The 21,335-nt window shown below is 41.6% G+C and overlaps 1 protein-coding gene across 4 annotated transcripts in view; it reads left to right on the plus strand.

The window, feature by feature from the left end:
- The window catches only part of TMPRSS9 (transmembrane serine protease 9), a 210,483-nt gene extending 190,231 nt beyond the window's left edge, over positions 1–20,252 (plus strand). For all 4 annotated transcript variants that reach the window (XM_082255368.1, XM_082255367.1, XM_082255370.1 and 1 more), the window contains exons 17-21: positions 1,586–1,699; positions 7,948–8,119; positions 14,315–14,580; positions 14,681–14,817; positions 19,913–20,252. In XM_082255368.1, coding sequence (XP_082111494.1) covers positions 1,586–1,699; positions 7,948–8,119; positions 14,315–14,580; positions 14,681–14,817; positions 19,913–20,074 — 851 coding nt within the window. In that variant the 3' untranslated portion in view covers positions 20,075–20,252. The remainder of the gene's footprint in view (positions 1–1,585; positions 1,700–7,947; positions 8,120–14,314; positions 14,581–14,680; positions 14,818–19,912) is intronic.
- Positions 20,253–21,335: the final 1,083 nt, after the last annotated feature.

Below are 21,335 nucleotides of genomic sequence, written 5' to 3' on the forward strand. Positions count from 1 at the left end.
TCCTTCTATTGATTGCTTTTATTGTTTTGGAGTATCCTGTGACCCTTAAACCCCTCTCCTGTTCAACTTCTTTCACAAAAAATTCTGAAAACACAAACCCCCTAAACTGAGCCTGTATTGCCAGTGTGCATGGAACTGTGCTTGTGACTGGCAGCCTCTGTAGCCCCTCCAGGGATAAGTACTAGAAAAATTGAAGGAACTGTTTGGCCAACAATTTTCTGCTCAGCTCCTTCAATTTTTCAAATGTAGAATGCCAGGCGGATGGTGCAACAGTGCCACCAACTAAGGGAATTTGGCCTGTCATCTGGAACCGAAAGAAATTCATTTAAAGGTATGGCCAGATTTACTAAAAAAAATTAGTATAAAGCAGATGGAGAGTCCTCTATCTGCTGAACGGATAAATGTATATGTGTATGGCTAACTTAAGGGAAGAAATGCAGGCAAAGAGCTCTATGCAGATGCGTGACTCTTCCGAAAACATTGGGGAGAAAGAGAAAACCAAGCACAGAAGAGTAAAACAGAGAGTAATTGGTAAAATAGAGACAGAACGGTGATGAAGGATGGACTGGAGAATTAGAAAAGTGCAGGAGAGCGAGTACTTTGAGGAGGAGAAAATTGGTCATTGGGCAGGGCAGTAGCTGTACAAGAAGGTAGTGAAACATTAAAAGTAGAACACAGAGAAGGGGACTGGAACAAGGAGGGAAGTGGTGATGAATATTACAAGAGAGTGTAGAGATAAATGTGTACAAGAATTATTTAGTACTTTTGAAGGCAAACGGCATGTTCCCTTTTTTCATTATGTTATACAAAATACCAATCAGTGTAGCGTGGAATGACTGCTTTTCAAATTAAACTTGGAGCATAAAATAAAATACAATTAATAGTCAGCAGTAGCTTGAACTACCTTGATCAGAAGATATGTACTCTATCTGGATAGGAGTAATTCCCTCCCCTTTTCTATCTTTTAGTGCACTACATCTTAATCTCTGTATTATAACTCCCAAAGTACCTAGCTTTCTGCTTTTTATTGCTTTAGCTGCTTGGAAAACTGTGAGGAACGCACCTTCTTTCTATCTATAATGCCTCCCGAGGAGTTCAGCCTGGTACTGGTCCACCACTGAAACCTGCACATTGAAACATAAGACTACTTTTTCAATTTATACACACTGTAGTCTTGTTGCTTCCTTTCTCAAGTAGTTATGAGAGTGGTTGACTCAACCTGTGCAATCACCAAAGGCTTTTTAGTGGCGGCTAGTTATTTTACTCCATTCCTGGGCTCAATTTTAATGGGATGATCACTCAAAGCAGTCTACTGTTAGCCCACGGTTTCTACCGTTTACTATGTGCTGTTTGAAGATTTTTTTATCTTTTAATTGTATTGTAAATTCTACTTAAAAAATTCATTAATAAAACCTTTACAAAACTAAAATGAAAATAATTAAAAAAAAATTCTTAGAAAGCCCTGCTCATTTTGTCTTTATTAAGTCTCAATATTATTACTTCTTTAGGCAATTGAACCAAGCTTTGTTTTATTTCATATCATACTTATCACTGTTTTCAAGTAAGCTTTCTGTCTTTATTTTAGTGCCCTGTACCACTTCTACATATAAGTGTTCTAATAGACTTTGCATCAGCAAGACAAACCCAGAGTGTGATGGAATCCCAGACTGCCATAATGGCTCAGATGAGCTGAATTGCGGTGAGTAGATGTAGTACGACGGGAAAAAATGACAGAATTAGAAAACAGTTATATAATGCCTGTTACATGACTTATGCAGACACAAATAAACACTGCTTGTTTATGTATATGGATGTGTGGCACCATACCATCTGTATACCTGCCTGTGTATGAGAAAACCATGAGGTACCACAGTCATTAGTATAAAACTAGGCAAACCTTGCCTAAAGGCATTGTACTCTTCCATATGTTTTTGTTGTTGTAATTAGATATTAGTGCAGATATTTTTCCCCTGTCATTTGTGTTATGTTGTAAGGGGCTCACAGTTTGTCATGGCTGATCAATTCCCCTATTTCCTTTATTTGCTACAGCTAGCCTGTCCCTAATAAAAAAAAAACAACTTCTTGTTCTGGGCCACACAGCATCCAGTGCATCCATTCTGTGTTGCATCACAATTGTGGGAGTGCTAAAGTAATAAAGAAACATCTTCTAGCTGTACCACTAAATGCTCTGTGTCAATGAATGCTCTGTCTGTTTGTGTTTGTAAAATCTAATTCATTCTCACCTGCAGAGCACTAGACTGAGAGACCCAGGGATTGTGGGATATATAGTTTCTTCACAGGAAGTGTCAGTTCTCAGACTACTACAGGTCATACATTACCCTGTGTAGTGCCATGCCACTTGCCTCATGTTTGAACACAAACAGAAATTGCCGACACTGGAATGTGAAGATTTACTGTACTATAGGCCATGTATACAGGGCAGGCCAACAAATGACATCATAAAACCACATGATTAATACCATGTGCAGGTAGAAAAGTTTGTAATGTCTTTAAGAAAAAAGTTTTTGGCCTAACTGTTTTTACAAGAAAATGTTTTAGTTAACAATACACAGCCATGTTCCGGGCACAAAAGGAGGATTTACAAAGAATGTTAATATGTAAGCATTCACATGAAAAATGCACCAGCACACTGAAATATTGAGAACAATTACATATAAAGAAGGTAATCGGAGGGTCTGCAAGAATGTACTATGCGTACATAGAAATTCATATTTCATACTCATAAAATGTCATTGAAGCAATATAAAGGAATCACATAGTATGGAGGCTGATGATCAAGGCAGACCCTTGATTTATTTTTGTTTTTTGTAAAAAAGGACATGGAAAAAGAAGGAACCCCTGGACTCAAGTAAAATGCTAAAAAAAAAAGAAAAAGGAAAAAGAGGGAGAAAGAGAAGAAAGTAAAAGGGGTGTTAAGAAAAGTAGCTCTTTTTTTAATGATAGTCTGTTTTTCCCAAAGATGGGAGTGTTGTTGGAATACTAATTTCTGTTTCAATAGTTTTTATTCAGTTTTAACAAGTGGTTAACATGCAAATGTTCCGCCCACGCAGGGGCTAGCATTGAGGTTGAAAAAGGTATTAGCTCATAAGAAGGGCAAAGATAAAGCGACACATAAACAGAAAAAATGAGAGCTAACACAGCAGTAGTACATTTCATTGTGAACAATACCGTCAGGATCCAGGGGTCACAGAGAGGTTTCCCATAACTACAGGGCACCCCCAAGGCCCGTCAAAATCCAAAAGGTGGTGCAATGTACAGCCAAAGTTGAACTCAAAAGAATAAAGGAGCAGAAAACAGAAGAAAATTAGACTGAAAGGTGAAGCTAAAGGGAGGGAGGTCACTCACCTACTGAATAGGGAACTAGAGAAGGGATAGGGGAGTCTAAGAATGAAAGGGAGGCCAGAAGGATAGGGACCAAGAGATGGGAAAAAGGGAAGGGTTCGGGAACATCTGGACCGTCAGTCACAGGTGGCTCAAGCTAGCTGGGGGGGGGGGGTTAGGAAAGGCATATGCGGATGTTCGACATCTATTCATTAAGCATCAACGCGATAAGGATCAATCATGTGATCTTTTACCCCCCCTGAAACGGGACAGATAGTTTTTTCCAGGCTGAGGCAATCGTTCTTTTGGCTGACAGAAATAGGTAGGAAGCAAGTTTCCATTGACCTGGAATTGGACAAATACCAAATAGGACAAATAGGAGGCCAAATACCCGAGACCAGAAACCAATTAGTCTAAGACATTTCCACCATATACGTACATTGTCACCCTGATGGCCAGAACCCCCAGAAACATTGGTCACTGTAGGATGGATTGGCATGGGTAATGCAAGAAGGGACCCAATACCAAAGTAGGAGCACCTTATATGCCGCCTCCAAGGTTGCTGTATTAAACAAGCATTTGGCCACAGAAGACCAGGCCACACTCCAGCCTGCCAAGTCTATTTCAGTTGCCAAATCTCATTGCCACTGAGCTACATAAGTGAGAGAAATACAGTGGGGATTGCAAGTTTGGGCACCCCAGGTAAAAATTTGTATTAATGTGCATAAAGAAGCCAAGGAAAGATGGAAAAATCTCCAAAAGGCATCAAATTACAGATTAGACATTCTTATAATATGTCAACAAAAGTTAGATTTTATTTCCATCATTGACACTTTCAAAATTACAGAAAACAAAAAAATGGCTTCTACAAAAGTTTGGGCACCCTGCAGAATTTATAGCATGCACTGCGCCCCCTTTGCAAGGCTGAGACCTGCCAGTGTAATGGATTGTTCTCAATCATCGTCTGGGAAGACCAGGTGATGTCAATCTCAAAGGTTTTAAATGCCCAGACTCATCTGACCTTGCCCCAACAATCAGCACCATGGGATCTCCTAAGCAGTTATCTAGAAAACTGAAACTGAAAATAGTTGACGCTCACAAAGCTGGAGAAGGCTATAAGAAGATAGCAAAGCGTTTTCAGATGTCAATATCCTCTGTTTGGAATGTAATTAAGAAATGGCAGTCATCAGGAACAGTGGAAGTTAAAGCAAGATCTGGAAGACAGAAGAGCTCGCAGGATTGTGAGAAAAACAATTCAAAACCCACGTTTGACTGCACGATCCCTCCAGAAAGATCTGGCAGACACTGGAGTTGTGGTACACTATTCCACTATAAAGAGATACTTGTACAAATATGATCTTCATGGAAGAGTCAGCAGAAGAAAACCTCTTCTACGTCCTCACCACAAAAATCAGGGTTTGAACTTTGCAAATGAACATATAGACAAGCCTGATGCATTTTGGAAACAATTTCTGTGGACCGATGAGGCTAAAATTTAACTTTTTGGCCGGAATGAGCAAAGGTACGTTTGGAGAAGAAGGGGCACAGAATTTAATGAAAAGAACCTCTGTCCAACTGTTAAGCATGGGGGTGGATCAATCAAGCTTTGGGGTTGTATTGCAGCCAGTGGCACAGGGAACATCTCTCGAGTAGAAGGAAAAATGGATTCAATAAAATTTCAGCACAATTTGGATGGTAACTTGATGCCATCTGTGAAAAAGCTAAAGTTAAAGAGAGGAAGGCTTCTACAAATGGATAATGATCCTAAACACACCTCGAAATCCACGGGGGATTAGATCAAGAGGCGTAAACTGAAGGTTTTGCCATGGCCTTCACAATCTCCTGTCCTCAACATAATTGAAAATCTATAGATAAACCTTAAAAGAGCAGTGCATGACAGACAGCCCAGAAATCTCAAAGAACTGGAAGACTTTTGTAAGGAAGAATGGGCAAAGATACCTCAAACAAGAATTGAAAGACTCTTGGCTGGCTACAAAAAGCGTTTACAAGCTGTGATACTTGCCAAAGGGGGCAGTACAAGATATTATCTCTGCAGGGTGCTCAAATTTTTTGCAGATGCCATTTTTTTGTTTTTTGTTATTTTGAAAGTGTAAATGATGGAAATAAAATCTAACTTTTGTTGACATATTATAAGAATGGCTAATCTGTAATTTGATGCCTTTTGGAGATTGTTCCATCTTTCCTTGGCTTCTTTATGCACATTAATACAAATTTTTACCTGGGGTGCCAAAACTTTCGATCCCCACTGTATGAGATGAACGATTATTCAGAGAAGCATAGAGAGCCGAGATGGGCCCTGAGGATCCTGGGAAATGCAGGCAGATATGTTTGAATGTGGTTTTCTAGAACAGGTACATAGCAGTCCTGTGGAGCGAATGAGCCAATGCTGAAGTTGGAGGTAGCAGAAGAGCTCCTCTTCTGGTATGTCATGGGTCTCCCGAAGCGAAGCCCAAGTGGGAAGTGATCCGGTGGTTAGAAAGTATTGAACATGTGAAAACCCATTGGTGACCCACCAAGAGAATGCATGTGGTTGGTTCAGACCCGAGGGAAAGAGAGGATTATTAGTGATTGGAAGCAAGAGCAGAAAGGGCAACATGAGGCAAGTGGAGTACTGCATAGAATCCCAGACTTGTAAGCTATGATGCATGAGTGGACTCAAAGTCGATGGGCGAGGATTATGAGGTGGCCAAAGAAGGGTTGGCATGGTGATGAGAGCAGAGTTGGATAATTCCAGGAGAACCCACAGGGGAGTATCTATTGGAGCATTGAGCATGAAGCAGGGATAACTGGGCGATCTGGGCAGCCAGGTAGTATTTGGCAATTTTGGGAACCCCAGACCCCCCTGTAGCCTGTGTGCAAAAAGGGTTGCTCTGGAGATCCTGGGGCATTTATTAGTCCAGATAAATCTGAAGTTTCTTTTTTGGAGCAACCGGAGAAAATGCGACGGAACTCGCACCGGTAGAGTGCAAAAGTAAAATGAAAGTTTGTGCAAAATAGTAATTTTAACTGAAATAATATGACCTAATTATGATAAGTGTGGGAATTGCTAAGACTGCATAAGGGAATATATAGAACGTAGCAATTGGTAATAATTAGATAACAAATAGGGAGGGGTATGAGGGGTATAATTTCAAGTCAGTTTGGGTTCAGGAAACATCACTGAGTAGCCTGCATGCCTCCTAATTTGTGAATGCTCTTTTAAACCAATGGGCAAGTTAAAGTGGTTTCAAAGTCAAGACATATCTTACCTTAGTGCATTAGGTTAAAATATGTCTTGCTATTTGCTCCTCCCTTCCACCCACAAACACTTACCTGTCTCCTATATCAATCCAGAGCTGTACCCATAAGCAGGTCTTCTCTCCTCTCTTCCTGCCTTCACAGGCTATACTGAAAGCTGTGGAAGCCATTGGCTTCTGCTGCTGTCATTCAAATCTTGTAAGCAGGGAGATAGGGGTAGGGGTTGAGCTGTGCTGTGTGTGCCCATGGACACACACAACCTGGCTCGGGAGAGGACCCATACGAATGTCCCCATGACACACAGCTTGCAATGGGGGCAACAGACTGGCAATCTCTGCTCACAGCATAAATGGAACGAGTTGGTGGGGTTGGTCTCTAGAAGAGGAGGTAAGAGACCACTCTGTGCAATACTTACCTGCACAGAGCAGGAAAGTATAGCATGATTATTATTTTAAGAAAATAAAAAACAGCCTTTACAACCACTTTAAACCAGCCATAGTAAAACAGTTCATAAAAGTCTGGAAATAATCACTTTTCATTTTGCCAGTCATAATTGAATTCATGAATAATGTGTAAAAATGATATGCTGTGAACCCTAAGTTGATCAAAAAATCCCATAAATGACAATGAATTATTGCTTATTTATACCAGACCACTGCTTCAGGCCTTTTGCCATGCTGACTTCTAGATTACATGCCCTTTGGCATTGGGTTTGTTTTTTGAGAGAGGGAAATCTTAAAAACGATTATTTATAGCTGATTAAAATATATTTCTATTCTGTGAGCATATAATTGAAGATTTTACTAAAATCAAGCTTTATTAATATGGATTTCTCTGTTATCCAGGATAAATAACTGAAGCTGTTTCAGAAATAGTGTGAAAAGTCTTACCTTTAAACAAATCAAAAAGTTAGAATGTCAATTGTACCCCCTCCTCTTCTCGGGTCCACCGCCGACACTCTTAGCTCCTCCTATCTGCCTAGTGCCCCCACAGGAAGCCACTTTCCATGGGGCCACTCGTGCATGCCCGCTCCCGAGCCCCGCTGCTGTGTCCATTGACACAGACAATGGGACTCAATCTGCCTAATGAGGAGGGAGACAGCGGCAAGAGCTGCTGCTCTCGTGCACGTCGCTGGATCCGGGCTCAGGTAAAAATAATCAGGGGCTGGGGGGGATCCTGCAGCAGAGAAGGTTTTTTTTACCTCAATGCATAGATTGCATTAACCTTGAGGCTTTAGAACTACATTAAATATATAGCTTATTTACTGAAACAAGCAAAATGTATATATAGGTGCAAAAAACTAGAAAAGTCATGTTCATTAATAAAGTTGTTTTTTTTTTTTAACAGATTGTGGTGCAGCTCCAGTAATACCCTTTAACAAGATAGTCGGGGGAAGCGGTTCCCTGAGAGGAGAGTGGCCGTGGCAAGTTAGTCTCTGGCTGCGAAGAAAGGAGCACAAATGTGGAGCTGTGCTGATCTCAGACCGCTGGCTGTTGTCTGCTGCGCACTGTTTTGACATGTAGCTATTTCTTGGGCATCATTTATTTTTGTACTGGTTACTAGAGATGATTGAAATTTAATTTCTATAAAAATCTAAAAATTGCAGCAAAATGTTGCCACTTTAGTAAACTGCATTAGAGTCAATAGAGAGGGCAAAAGTAAGGTGTTTTTTATGAGTTCATTGGACTATAAATATCTTCAACGCATTACTGAAGCTGATTTCAACTAGCCTTAGTCTTAATATTTCACAGAAAGAAAAAAAACAGACAGTGGGAAAGAAAGTATGTTAAAACATTAAATTGACAGTATACAAATTACAGTAAAATACACAAAAAAATGGAAGAAGCACAAATACAAAAAACACTAAATTAAATAAACTAAATTAACTTAAATAGATCTCCCCCTTAATAAATAAGAAAAAAGAAATAGAAGACCTTTTCAAGCAAATTACACCTAAGCAGCTTAATGAGCAAAATTCGGTTTCTACTTTGGCAGAATTTTTCAGAAGGTAAAACTGGTGATGTCACTGATGTTAATCCTCTTGTTTCTGTTGGCTACTTTTTCTTAGCCAGAAAGGTGAAGGATTGTACTTTATGGAATGGGTGGTATAGGCTATGCTGCTTACAATTATCAATAGGTGACATTTTAAATGCCTTTACAGCCCATTACAGCTTCTAGTCCTCTGCGGCTGGTTACATGTTAAAAAAAAAAAAAAAAAACCAGCATACAGTGAATCCCCCCAAGAACGAGACAAGGCTCCGTGTGAGGTTCAAGCAGTGGTCTGTTTATTGAGGGCTACCTGCCCCTGTATTTATGCAGGTCTCCCACCTGGTGGACACTCCCCTAGGGGACCAAATGGAAGACTGTGACGCAGGCAGACATGTATCACATTACAGACTCACAGAAGCAAAACATCCCCACAATGCATCCTGGCTTCCCCCCTTCTGCCCTGGAGACAATTGGAGAAGTAATTCAATTATCTCCCAGGACAAAGGCAAAACTCCATTACACACGTGGGGACCCAAATACAGTAATATGCTTTAAAATACATAAAGTTACTTTTTATACATTAAACACAGACATGTAACATATCCCCATATAGCTCAGGTCTGCTCATTAACACGCTTATCAATAGTCTCAGACCCAACCAACACACTGTCCCACTCTAGACAAAAGCACTCAGTTAATCAGTAGACATTCCTCAGGAGGGGGCTGCTGGAAACAATCCCCCCCCCCTCTCTCTGCAGCTAAAGCTAGTTTTCACAGCGACCTCTATCCTGGAGACAATGGAAGATATAATTAGGTTTAGCTTCGAGGATAGAGGCAAGACTCCATTATCCACATGGTTAAAGAAACACAAAAAGACACAAAAATGCATAACTCCCAGTCTACTGAACAGAACCCCCACATTCAACCCATCCCCAGATAGCCTGGATCTGAGCACTCAACATATCCAAACAGCGCTCGGATGCCACAAACACAGTCAAATCGCCATGGGGTTTACGTTTAGCATGGGCTGATGAGAGGGTCCATAGTCACATTGCAGGAGGCGAGCAACCAGGCTTCTCCAACGCCCAGTGGCGAGATTGGTCTCGTCACATTTCTCCCCTTTTCCAAACAGACTAACAGGGTATCTGACCTTCTGCCGGTCAGTGCCCTTGTTAGTCCAGCAGCCCACCCACAAAACAGAAACAGCAGTACAGCCCACCCAAAATAACTGGTTACTACACCTGGATAGAAGAGAAATTTGTCCATGTCCAGGTGCCTCACCTTGGCTGTGTGGGGGACTGGTTGACTGCCTTGGTGGGTTGCTGAGTGGGCAGAGACCAGCGGTACTCTGCCCTGTTGCAAGCGCTACCACGGAAGTAGCCTGGTTGGAGCCTGGTTGTTGGCGGGGGAGACCGACTGTCTCCCCTTTAGATACACCACCATGCTGCTGTGGGGGAAGACCGACTGTCTTCCCTTTGGCTAAACAGCCCTGTTGCTGGGGGTCAGGACCGACTGTCCCTACCCCCTGTGCTGTGAGTGCAGAGACCACGGTCCCATCTGCACTGTTGGGGGGCTTACTGTCTCCCCCTGGTACGTTGCTGCTGTGGGATGGAGACTGGGCTCCCAATTCCCAATAGCTCAATCTGCCGCTGGGGGACAGGACCAACTGTGTCTGCCCCCTGTAACTCAATCTGCCGCTGAGGGATGGAGACTGCGCTCCCAATTCCCTGGATATCACTCTGCCAATGGGGAGAGGGGGTAACAAGCTCCTCTCCCAAATATACTTCCAGCCCCTGGGGAGGGAGATCGACTGTCTCTGCTCCCAATACAGTGTCCTGTTGCTGGGGAAAGGAGACTAGGCTCTCTGTTCCCTGCAGGACACTCTGCTGCTGTGGGATGGAGACTGAGCTCCCAATTCGCAACAAATCAATCTGCTGCTGGGCGACAGGACTGACTGTCTCTGCCCCCTGTAACTCAGCCTGCCGCTGGAGAATGGAGACTGGGCTCCCAATTCCCAATAAATCAGGCTGCCACTGGGGAATGGAGACTGGGTTCTCCTCTTCCCTTAACTGTACCTGCCGCTGGAGTTCCTTCCAACGTGCCAGCTGGCCCTCTCTCTCTGCCCTGTCTAGCAGAGTCCCGAACACTAAGTTCTTCACGAACCGCTTGGATCTCTCCAGTGGACTGGGTCCGAAGAAGTTCAGCCGTAACCACACCATACGGTCATATTCTCTCAGAGAGTATCTGTACTGCGCTGCTGGTTCCATCCTGTTGCTTTAAGGGTCGCTGTACTGAGACATGCGTTGCCTACAACTTGTAAATCCATGGAATGGTGCCTCCTGTAGCTGTCCTTATGGCTGTGAGAACGATCCCGCTGCTTGCCCCCAATTGTTACGAACCTCAGCGTAAAAAGGGTTAAAACCGTTTAGGAGATCTTCCCCTTCCAGAGCTACAGGCACAGCTACTTTCAGGACACCAAACTCCCGAACTGGATACAAAATAGCACTCCAACCTGGAACCTCACGAATAGCTGCTAGCAGACGAACAGGAAAAGCATATATCAGCTTACACTCCTAGCAATCAGTCTCCAACAGCATACAGTGAATCCCCCCAAGAACGAGACAAAGCTCAGAGTTGAGGGTAAAACAGGAACAACAACATTTATTGGAAGAACACAGCACACTTTTATACAGAATTTGGAACATCCTTCCCCCAACAACCGCTTTCCCATTGGTCAATTGCACAGTACCTGCAGTTCCCAATAAGGTCCTCTCCAGCCATGCAAATGAGGGCCTCTCCAGCCATGCAAATGAGGGCTTGAAAATGAGTCAGCAGTGATTGGTCAGATAGCTTGACCAGAAGGGCTGCCATGCAAATGAGGACTTGAAAATTAGTCAACAGGGATTGGTCAGATACAGAACAATGGTTCCCTAACGAGCCCTCAATACACATTACTCTGAGTGTCAATACATCCCTTAGCAGACAACAGGTGAGGTCATTAGCACACCTGACAATAGGTGAATGGAGAGCCACCTCAGACAGCCCGTCTCCTCAGAACTTCCTGTAATGACCATATTAGGAGTTGACTTCCTGTTCAGAGACCTCATGGCAAATGGGAACAAAAATCTTCATATTACAAGGGAGGCATTATTCCTGAATATGAATGTCCCATTTGTAGTAGTCCAAACCATATTTTCAGTGTTCACCACCCTCCTGGTCACCCTGCATCCATAAAAGATGCAGGGTGACTTAAACATAAGAAAGCCACACAAGGCTGGACATAGTGCCTCCCAACCTCTTTAAAGGAATTTGGGGTCCACAACCCCCATGCCCAAAGTGACTCCTGTCACAACAGCTTTTGGAATACAGAGTAAAAAAAATAATATCAATAAACTGTAAATATCATACAAATATATGTCATTTACTACTGTGTATACACCCACATGTATGACTCTATAGTTACACGGGCTGTTCAGATGTGATAGGGAGGAAATGCTCAGCACAGAAACTCAATGAAAACTGAGCATGTGCAGAGCTGCCAATGTTGCTCTGCAGAATCCCTAGCTGCATTGGGGACATCAATAGAAGGTGGAGATAGAGAGCAGCAGGGTCAACCAGTTTTTTTTGCAGAATACAGAAAACAAATTTCATAGTGACTGAGTGGGTTTGAGCAGCATGTCATACAGCATTTAATGATAGTTTTTTTATAATGCAGGTTTAGTGACACTTTAACCTACAATTAGCCCAATGCTCAGGAGGTCATCTTTAGTTGCCAAAATTGAAAATAGAAAGAACGCCTTAAAGGTATCAGGCCCACAGGCCCACCACCCACTGAACATCTGCAGGCATAGTCAATGGATTGGGTATGGCTTCATGGTGTACAGCTTGTAGTGTGGGAGTACATTAAGCACAAACTATAAGATACAATTAGTGTAAATGACAGTATTGTAACCCCTGGAACTAGTGTCATTGGCAGCATAAAAAAACCCCAGCACTGGTGTAAGGGGTTACAAAAATCCCCCCCCCCCCTTCAATGGTCAGCTCTGACAGTGTTAAAAAAGTTTGCACTTACCAAAAAATCGTTCTCTTGAAGTCTGTTGAGGGACACAGAAATTCAGGAATTCTTTTACATTTAGGTTATACTGCTGTCCTCAAGGACCATCAAGGGACACATAAATTTAGGAATTCTGAAACAGCTGAGAGATCAAAAACAGCCAAATTGAGAGGTCCAACTGTTAAAGGGTCCATCCCACCACGTAACATGTGAAGAAATCAAGGCCTGAATCAAGTCTAGAAAAAGAAAAGACCATGCAAAAAAACAGCTAACGCAATCTAGGGTAAGGGCACTGAGGTAGAACCTGGTGCTCCAGACAAGGACAGAAAATCACTACTAAGAGAAAACTAGTAAAACTGGGGGACCAACCGTCAACCAAAAACATGTGGAAAAACATGTTACCTTAAAGGAAAGAAAGGTAGGCCAACAATGAAATGTGGTCCACAAAAAAAAGAGATCCCTAAGGGCAAGTTTGGACAGACAACTATGTCCAAAGGGAGACCAGCCAGTCAACAGCAGTAAAAGCCTAACCTTTCTAACCCTTGACCTCAGGGAAAGAAAGAACTAAAAAGAAAGATAACAAAAAAGAGGTTGCCCAATCAAAAAAACAGTCTCATAATTAGATAGTCATAGGTGTGCAGCCTGAATTCCCCTAACGAAGAGGGTAGGGTGATAAATGCTGCCAAAGAGTAGGCAGGGATGAGGGTATACTCTGAAAACATTAGTGTACAAGAACACTGGAAACAAAAGAGAGCAGAAGTCCTTCCAACCTAACACCCAGGGGTTTTCCCCTACTACTAGGAACTTTCAACTGATTGAGAATAGGAGAGAGGAAGGAATTTAAGAAGACTTTCTCAGAAGACTGCAGTTTGGCAGCAGAAGGAGGACCTATTTCCCAGTGATTAGGTCCCACAAAGGCCTCAGGACTAACTCTATCCCCCAGAAGTGCATTGCTACAGAAAGTTATATGAAGAAGCTACAACAGGAGATAGCCAGAAACTGCAAACATGCTATTAGAAATGGTTGCTGACCGGGAACATGCTTCAGAAGACAGTGATAGCCTTGAGACATGTTCTTGAAACTGCCAAAGACCGCTGCTATTGCAGTACCTTTAGAAGTGAACATTTGTGCTCCCACATCGCTCTTAAAATGTAATTGTACTTCATTTAATACTTCTCTTATTAAAGTCCATTATAAAAGATCAGAGAGAAAAATAAAACATTATAAAAGAAAGGGATGGACAGCACAGAAAATATACTGTAAGTATAGTGTGAAAGAAATAACCAAACCATTACCTATTGTAAGTCACTTTAAAGAATATTATTCTTTCACTGGTTAGATTAAGCACCAAACCAGACCACTGTCTGCAGAACCCCAAGGCCTACACAATAAGTGCCAAAGGGCTGCATTTGAGGACTTATTTGAGAATGTCAGGGGCCACATTTGAAGACTTATTAGGTAAAATGGCCACCACTAATCTAAGTCCTCCAGGAAAGCATATTGGATTTGGATCTTTAATCCATAAATGTTACTGATAACAAAGTGATGCATTTTGTGGCTAGTGGTTTTCATGTTTCAGTTCTGGTCTTCTGCAAAACGGAAAAACAATGTTTCCACACTTTCTACAAACCTGTATGTTTTCCACCGTGACTGTTCTTTTATTATTGTCAGCTACAGTGATCCAAAACTGTGGGCAGCATACTTGGGAACCCCCTTTCTTAATGGAGTGGAGGGAAGAGTGGAAAAGATTTTCCGGATACATAAGCATCCTTTCTACAATGTCTACACGCTGGACAATGATGTGGCCCTACTGGAGCTGCCTTCACCACTATCCTTTACTAACCTGATCAAGCCCATCTGCCTTCCAGATACTAGTCACGGCTTTTCAGAGGGAACCAAATGCTTTATCACAGGTTGGGGATCTACTAAAGAAGGAGGTAATCTATCAGCAAAATCAATGCTCTATAAATCACTATGTAAAATACTGTCTGGATTCCACCTTGTCCATATGTGAACTTTAGCTTGTATGTATCCCAGGTCCAATGTCAAGACAGCTCCAGAAAGCCTCTGTTACCATAGTTGGGGATCAGACATGCAGAAAATTTTACCCCATTCAGATCAGTCCCAGAATGCTTTGTGCTGGCTTCATGCAAGGAGGTGTTGACAGTTGCTCGGTATGTATTGTTCAAATTTTGTTGTCTTTAGTATAGCATTATCTGTAAAAATTGCCCATATTGCACTATTTATCCTTTGCCTTTTGTTTTTAAATTTTAAGTGAAAATATACATTAAATCAGAAATTAAGCCCAAATCTCAGGGTCTCAATTATAAACCTTCTAATATATGTCCTATTCTTGCAGTTGCAAGTGCTCTCCATGAGCATAGATCAACGACCTTTCACCCTGAAATTATGATATCTCATCTAAATAGAAATTATGGGAAACGAGCTCAGATATTTTATTTTCCTTAGTAATTTTTTCCCACCTCTAGGGAGAATAGATAATGAAAGGGTAGCAGCAAACCAATTAAATTATTGCAAATATTTTCAAAGAAGTAAACATGCTCAAAGACAAAGCCTGGGATCACACCAATAGAGCCTGATTTGCTTAGAATGTTGCTGCTCCTTTCAAGGTCCTGTTTGTGCAAATTATTACATGAAGCCTATATAAAGACACATTTGTTTACCTATATAAGCTAAATGTAAAATATGTTCAGTTTGTAGCATGTACAGAGAGAAGGGCTTTTAGAGCAGTGTCCTCCAGTTCTCTAAATTTTAAATAAAGTTTATTTACATTTTTTTCAGGACGTACATTTTTTGCTTTTACTTTTTTAAAGTGATTGTAAAGTCTTGTTTTCTTTTTTAAAATAACAAACATATTATACTTACGTCCTCTGTGCAGTTGGTTTTGCACAAGGCAGCCCAGTTCCTCCTCTTCTCAGGTCCCTCATTACTGCTTATGGCCCCTCCTTCCTATCGAGTGCCCCCACAGCAAACAGCTTGCTTTGAGGGCACCTGAGCCGAGCTGCAGCTCTGTGTGTCTATTCACACACGGAGCTGCCATTCGGCCCCGTCCCCTCTCTCCTGATTGGCTCACTGATTTTGATTGACAGCCGTGGAAGCCAATGGCGCTGCGGCTGTATCTCACCAATCAGGAGGGAGAGTCAGACCAAGAGCCCGGCCGAGGGACTCGTGGACATTGCTGGACAGAGATGGGGCACAGGTAAGTATTAGGGGGTGCTGGGGAGGCTGCTGCACACAGAAGTCTTTTTATCTTAATGCATAGAATGCATTAAGATAAAGAACCTTCCTGCCTTTACAACTCCTTAAAGTACAGTTATTTGAAGTTTAAAAAAAAAAAAAAGTACACAGCCTCATATATAATTGGACACAGGCACAATTTTAGATTTTTCAGGTATTTTCCAAAACATATTCAAGCTATAGTTAAATAATGGATATGGGCTGAAAGGGCACACTTTCAGGTTTAATTTGAGGGTATGTACATCCAAATCGGAGAAAGGGTTGGAAATTACAGCTCCTAAGAATAGCTACCCCCCCCCCCTTTTTTCAAGGGACCAAAAGTAATTGGACAATTGAATCAAAAGCTGTTTTATGGTCAGGTATGGACTACTCTTTCGTTATTTCTTCATCAATTAGGCAGGTAAAAGGTCTGGAGTTGATTCTAAGTGTGGTATTTTTTATTTGGAATCCATTGCTGTGAACCTACATCATGTGCTCAAAGGAGCTGTCCGTGCAAGTGAAACAGGCCACTGTAAGGCTTCAAAAATTAAACAAATCTATCAGTAGAGATGTCCCGAACTATTCGCCGGCGAACAGTTCCTGGCGAACATCGCTTGTTCACGTTCGCCTCGGCGGGCGAACATATGCGATGTTCGGTCCGCCCCCTATACATCATCATTGAGCAAACTTTGACCCTGTACCTCACAGTCAGCAGACACATTCCAGCCAATCAGCACACCCTCCCTCCCAGACCCTCCCACCTCCTATAAAAAAAAGCAAGGACAGCATCCATCTTAGATTCATTCTGAAGCTGCAGAGTTAGTTAGAGCAGGGAGAGTGCTGCTGCTGCTGAATTAATAGGGAAATCATTAGCTAGGCCAGTGTTCTGTGTCCACTCCTGCTGTAAGGACAGCATCCTGACAGCACCCCAAAAAGCCATTTTTAGGGCTGGTATATCAGTCTGCTTTTATTTATTTTTTTCTATATATATATATATATACAGACTGTACTGTGTGCACACCACTCATATCGGGTGGCACAGCACATTGCAGATAAAAAAGTCATTTCATTTTTACCCTTTAATATAATTGCAGTTGCCTGCCAGTGTGTGTCAGGCACACTGACTGATCTGTGCCCACTGTCAGTGCCCACCACTCATATAGAGTGGCACAGCACCTTGCAGATAAAAAATTAATTTAATTTTTCCTCTGTAATATAATTGCAGTTGCCTGCCAATGAGTGTCAGGTCCACATACTGTACTGTGCCCACTGCCCACCACTCATTTAGGGTAGCACAGCACCTTGCAGATAAAGTAATTTCATTTTTTTCTCTGTAATATAATTGCAGTTGCCTGCCAGTGAGTGTTAGGCCCACAGACCGTACTGTGCCCACTGCCCACCACTCATATAGGGTGGCACAGCACCTTGCAGATAAAAAATGCATTTAATTTTTCCTCTGTAATATAATTGCAGTTGCCTGCCAGTGCCAGTGAGTGTCAGGTCCACAGACTGTACTGTGCCCACTGCCCACAACTCATATAGGGTGGCACAGAACCTTGGAGATAAAACATTCATTAAATTTTTCTTCTGTAATATAATTGCAGTTGCCTGCCAGTGAGTGTCAGGTCCACAGACTGTACTGTGCCCACTGCCCACCACTCATATAGGGTGGCACAGCACCTTGCAGATAAAAAATTCATTTAATTTTTCCTATAATAAAAAATAAAATTCATCCAGAAAAAACAGGAACTGGCTTTTTCATTCGAATTTCAGTAGCGCAGGGATGGTGATAACCTCTTGCCAAATAAATAGGATGATAACATATACCAAAATATATGAATCACATCTGATTCATATAAGCATAAAATCATAAATACATAAAAGCATGAAATCACATTAATAGGAGTCCATAAAGTCCATAGGTATAACATGCATAGAGCAATGAAAGTGCAAACATGAAGGATCACAGGTGCGACTTATGGGGACCACCCTTGCTTGCCACCACCACACAGTGTCGGGAGAAGTATCTGAAATTCAGACTCACTATAAATTTACCAGGAAATCTTCCAGAGGAGTCTTTGCAGCACAAATCAGAGATCTGGAGGAAACCTGATTTTACTATATGCTCTTGTTGCCTAGTCCATGAGAGTGGTTAACCATAGGCGTCTGGTGAGTCTGAATTTCAGATACTTCTCCCGGCACTGTGTGGTGGTGGCAAGCAAGGGTGGTCCCCATAAGTCGCACCTGTGATCCTTCATGTTTGCACTTTCATTGCTCTATGCACTTTATACCTATGGACTTTATGGACTCTTATTGATGTGATTTCATGCTTTTATGTATTTATGATTTTATGCTTATATTTATCACATTTGATTCATATATTTTGGTATATGTTATCATCCCATTTATTTGGTAAGAGGTTATCACCATCCCTGCGCTACTGAAATTCGAATGAAAAAGCCAGTTCCTGTTTTTTCTGGATGAATTTTATTTTTTATTATAGGAAAAAAATTAATTTTTTATCTGCAAGGTGCTGGAAAAGACTATTTACTGCGGCGGTCGGTAAGTGGTTAACTCCTGTAAGTTGCAAGGTGGGTCCTCCATGAATTGGACTTGTTTTTCCAGCACATCCCACAGATGATAAATTGGATTGAGATATGAAGAATCCGGAGCCCAAGGCAACACCTCAAACTCATTGTCTTCCTCAAACCATTCTTGAACCATTTCTGCAGTGTGCATTATCATGCTAAAATAGGCCACTGCCACTAGGGAATGTGAGCAACAATGTTTAGGTAGGTGCTACATGTCAAAGTAAAAACCACATAAATGGCAGGACCCAAAGTTTCCCAGTAGACCATTGCCCAAAGCATCATAGTGCCTCCGCCAGCTTGTCTTTCTCACACAGAACATCCTGGTGCCAGCTCTTCACCATGTAAATAATGCAAACACACCCAGACTTACGATGTAAAAGAAAACGTGATTCATCCGACCACCTACTTCCATTGCTCTGTGGTCCAGTTCTGACACTCATGTGCCTATTTTAGACACATTTGGCTGTGAACATGAGCCAGTATGGGTACCCTGACCAGTCTGCAGCTACGCAGCCCTATGTTCCACAAACTGCAATGAATTGTGTGTTCTGAGACATATCTATTGGAACCATCATTAACTTTTTCAGCAGTTTTAGCTACAGTAAGTAGCTCTTCTATTAGATCAGGCTACACAGGCCAACCACTACCCCACGTGCATCAGTTAGCCTTGGTGACCCATAATCCTGTCACTAGTTTGACATTTTTCCTTCCTTGGTCCATGTTTGGTAGGTCCTGACCAGTGCAGACTTGGAACATCTCACAATGTTTGCAGTTTTGGAAATCGTCAAACCTAGTTGTCTTGCCATTATAAATTGGCTCAATTCCATATGCTTGCCATTTTTTCTCTTTTTAACACATCAACTTCAGAGACAACAGCTTCAACTGCTGCCTACTAGATCTTACCCACTTTTAAGTGCCATTTTCAAGAGATAATCAATGTTATACACTTAACCTGGCAGTGGTCATAAAGTTATGGATGATTGGTGTATAATCCACAATTTTCTAGCAAGCACAGAGTTCTCACATATATTACTTAAATATTCATGGAGTGTGTTACAAAAGGATATTCTTCTGAAATTACTACAGCTGATACCCTTCTAGTTTTACCATTCTCTGTACCGGTGCAGCCAGGCAGCCAAGTAACTTTATTGCAGAAGATACATAGCATGCCTATTCTGCATTCAACATCCTGCCTGTTCGCCCATTTTTAATATTTGCCAATGTTCCACTTTTTACCTAGAAAAATGCACCCAGCATATCTAATTCAGTGCATCTGTATAATGAAAGAACTGTTGATACATCTCAACCCTTTCATTTGTAAAAGGGCAATTAGAAGCAGCTTTGGAGTATAAAATTGACATGAACATATTAAACTGAGAAGTGCATGTGTGGTTGCCTCTGTAGGTGTAATGGTCTAACTTTTATTCATATTTCTTTCTAGGGGGATGCTGGAGGACCGCTAGCATGCAGAGAACCATCTGGACGATGGTTTCTAGCTGGAATAACCAGCTGGGGCTATGGCTGTGCAAGGCCCTATTTTCCAGGAGTTTACACTAGGATAACATCTGTCCGCAACTGGATTGGACAGACTTTACGTTTATAAGGGATTCAACTCAGGGAGTGGCAAAGTCAGAAGGCCAAATGGATCATTATAAAATGCTTGCAGGGAAGAGCGTAACTACTGACCTTAGAGCATGGAATGACCACAAAAGGACATTGTACTGCCCAGTTCACTTGTATGCTTTCGAAGTGGACCATTTAGACTATTTTGTATAAATAAAGGTGACCTGTTATGACCACCTTATGAAGAACTTGTTTAAGACATGATTGCATGCACCCGATCCGTGGGACACAAATTAACAGTACAATATATAAAAAATACAATGTTAACTGGTTACAAGATCATTCTAATATAGGAATACAATAAATTGATCACAGTGCTAAGTCTTATAGAGGATTTATAGACTGCAGTGGTTTAAATAAGTTAAAGTGGCTCTATCCTCATATAAGCTCTCCTCTGTTACTATATGCACCTCCCGCTCTTACAGAAGTCCTGAAATACTTACCTTAATGAAGCTCTACGATACTAATGCAGACAGCCATATAAACAAATGCCATGGCATGAAATGGGATTAATTTCTGCTTCAGCATTGGCTAGCCAACTGGTAACTACAGTATCCTGGAGTAAAAGTAGCTTCAGGTCTTGTGTAAGCTTTTCTTACTTTTAAAGAAAGAGTGAGCTTATATAATAATTGGTACACTTTAACAAGTCACAATTGGGCATATCACACCAGTAAGCAACAGAAAATCTATTGTAGTGCTGCTGTATCTCGGACTTAAGGGCACAAAATCTTCCATGTTCTTTTGATCCCTCCAAGAAATGGAAACAAAGAAACTAAATTAGCATGTGCTGGAGTTTTATTCACTAATAATGAAATGTACATTCTGCTCATTCACACTACAGGCAGCAATGTTGGGAAAAGACCTAATATTTTGGAAATTGTTTAATTAGAAAATAGTGATAGCATTAAGCACTCTAAGCCTTATTTTATCAAATAATTGACAGGCAGCCACAATAATGAATCACAATCATTTTTATTTTGTCATCCTTGTGTCCATCATGAGAAATGTAAAGATGAAGACAAAAAAGGAGGAGAATGGGGAAGACAAACAAGCAAGATGACATCAGCAATCACCTTCTGACAATCTGTAACAGGGTTGTAATGAATATGTACGGGATTCTTTTGTATGAAAACCAGCATTACCTACTGATTAAACACTACTTTTTTCACATCTGACTCCTCTGTTAAAAAATAACAGCTGTACAATTAAAAACCAGTTTGGCAGAGAAAAAGGCCAAAAAA

The sequence above is a fragment of the Pelophylax lessonae genome, assembly GCF_965119305.1.
Source record: "Pelophylax lessonae genome assembly, chromosome: 1".
Lineage (NCBI taxonomy): Eukaryota > Metazoa > Chordata > Amphibia > Anura > Ranidae > Pelophylax > Pelophylax lessonae.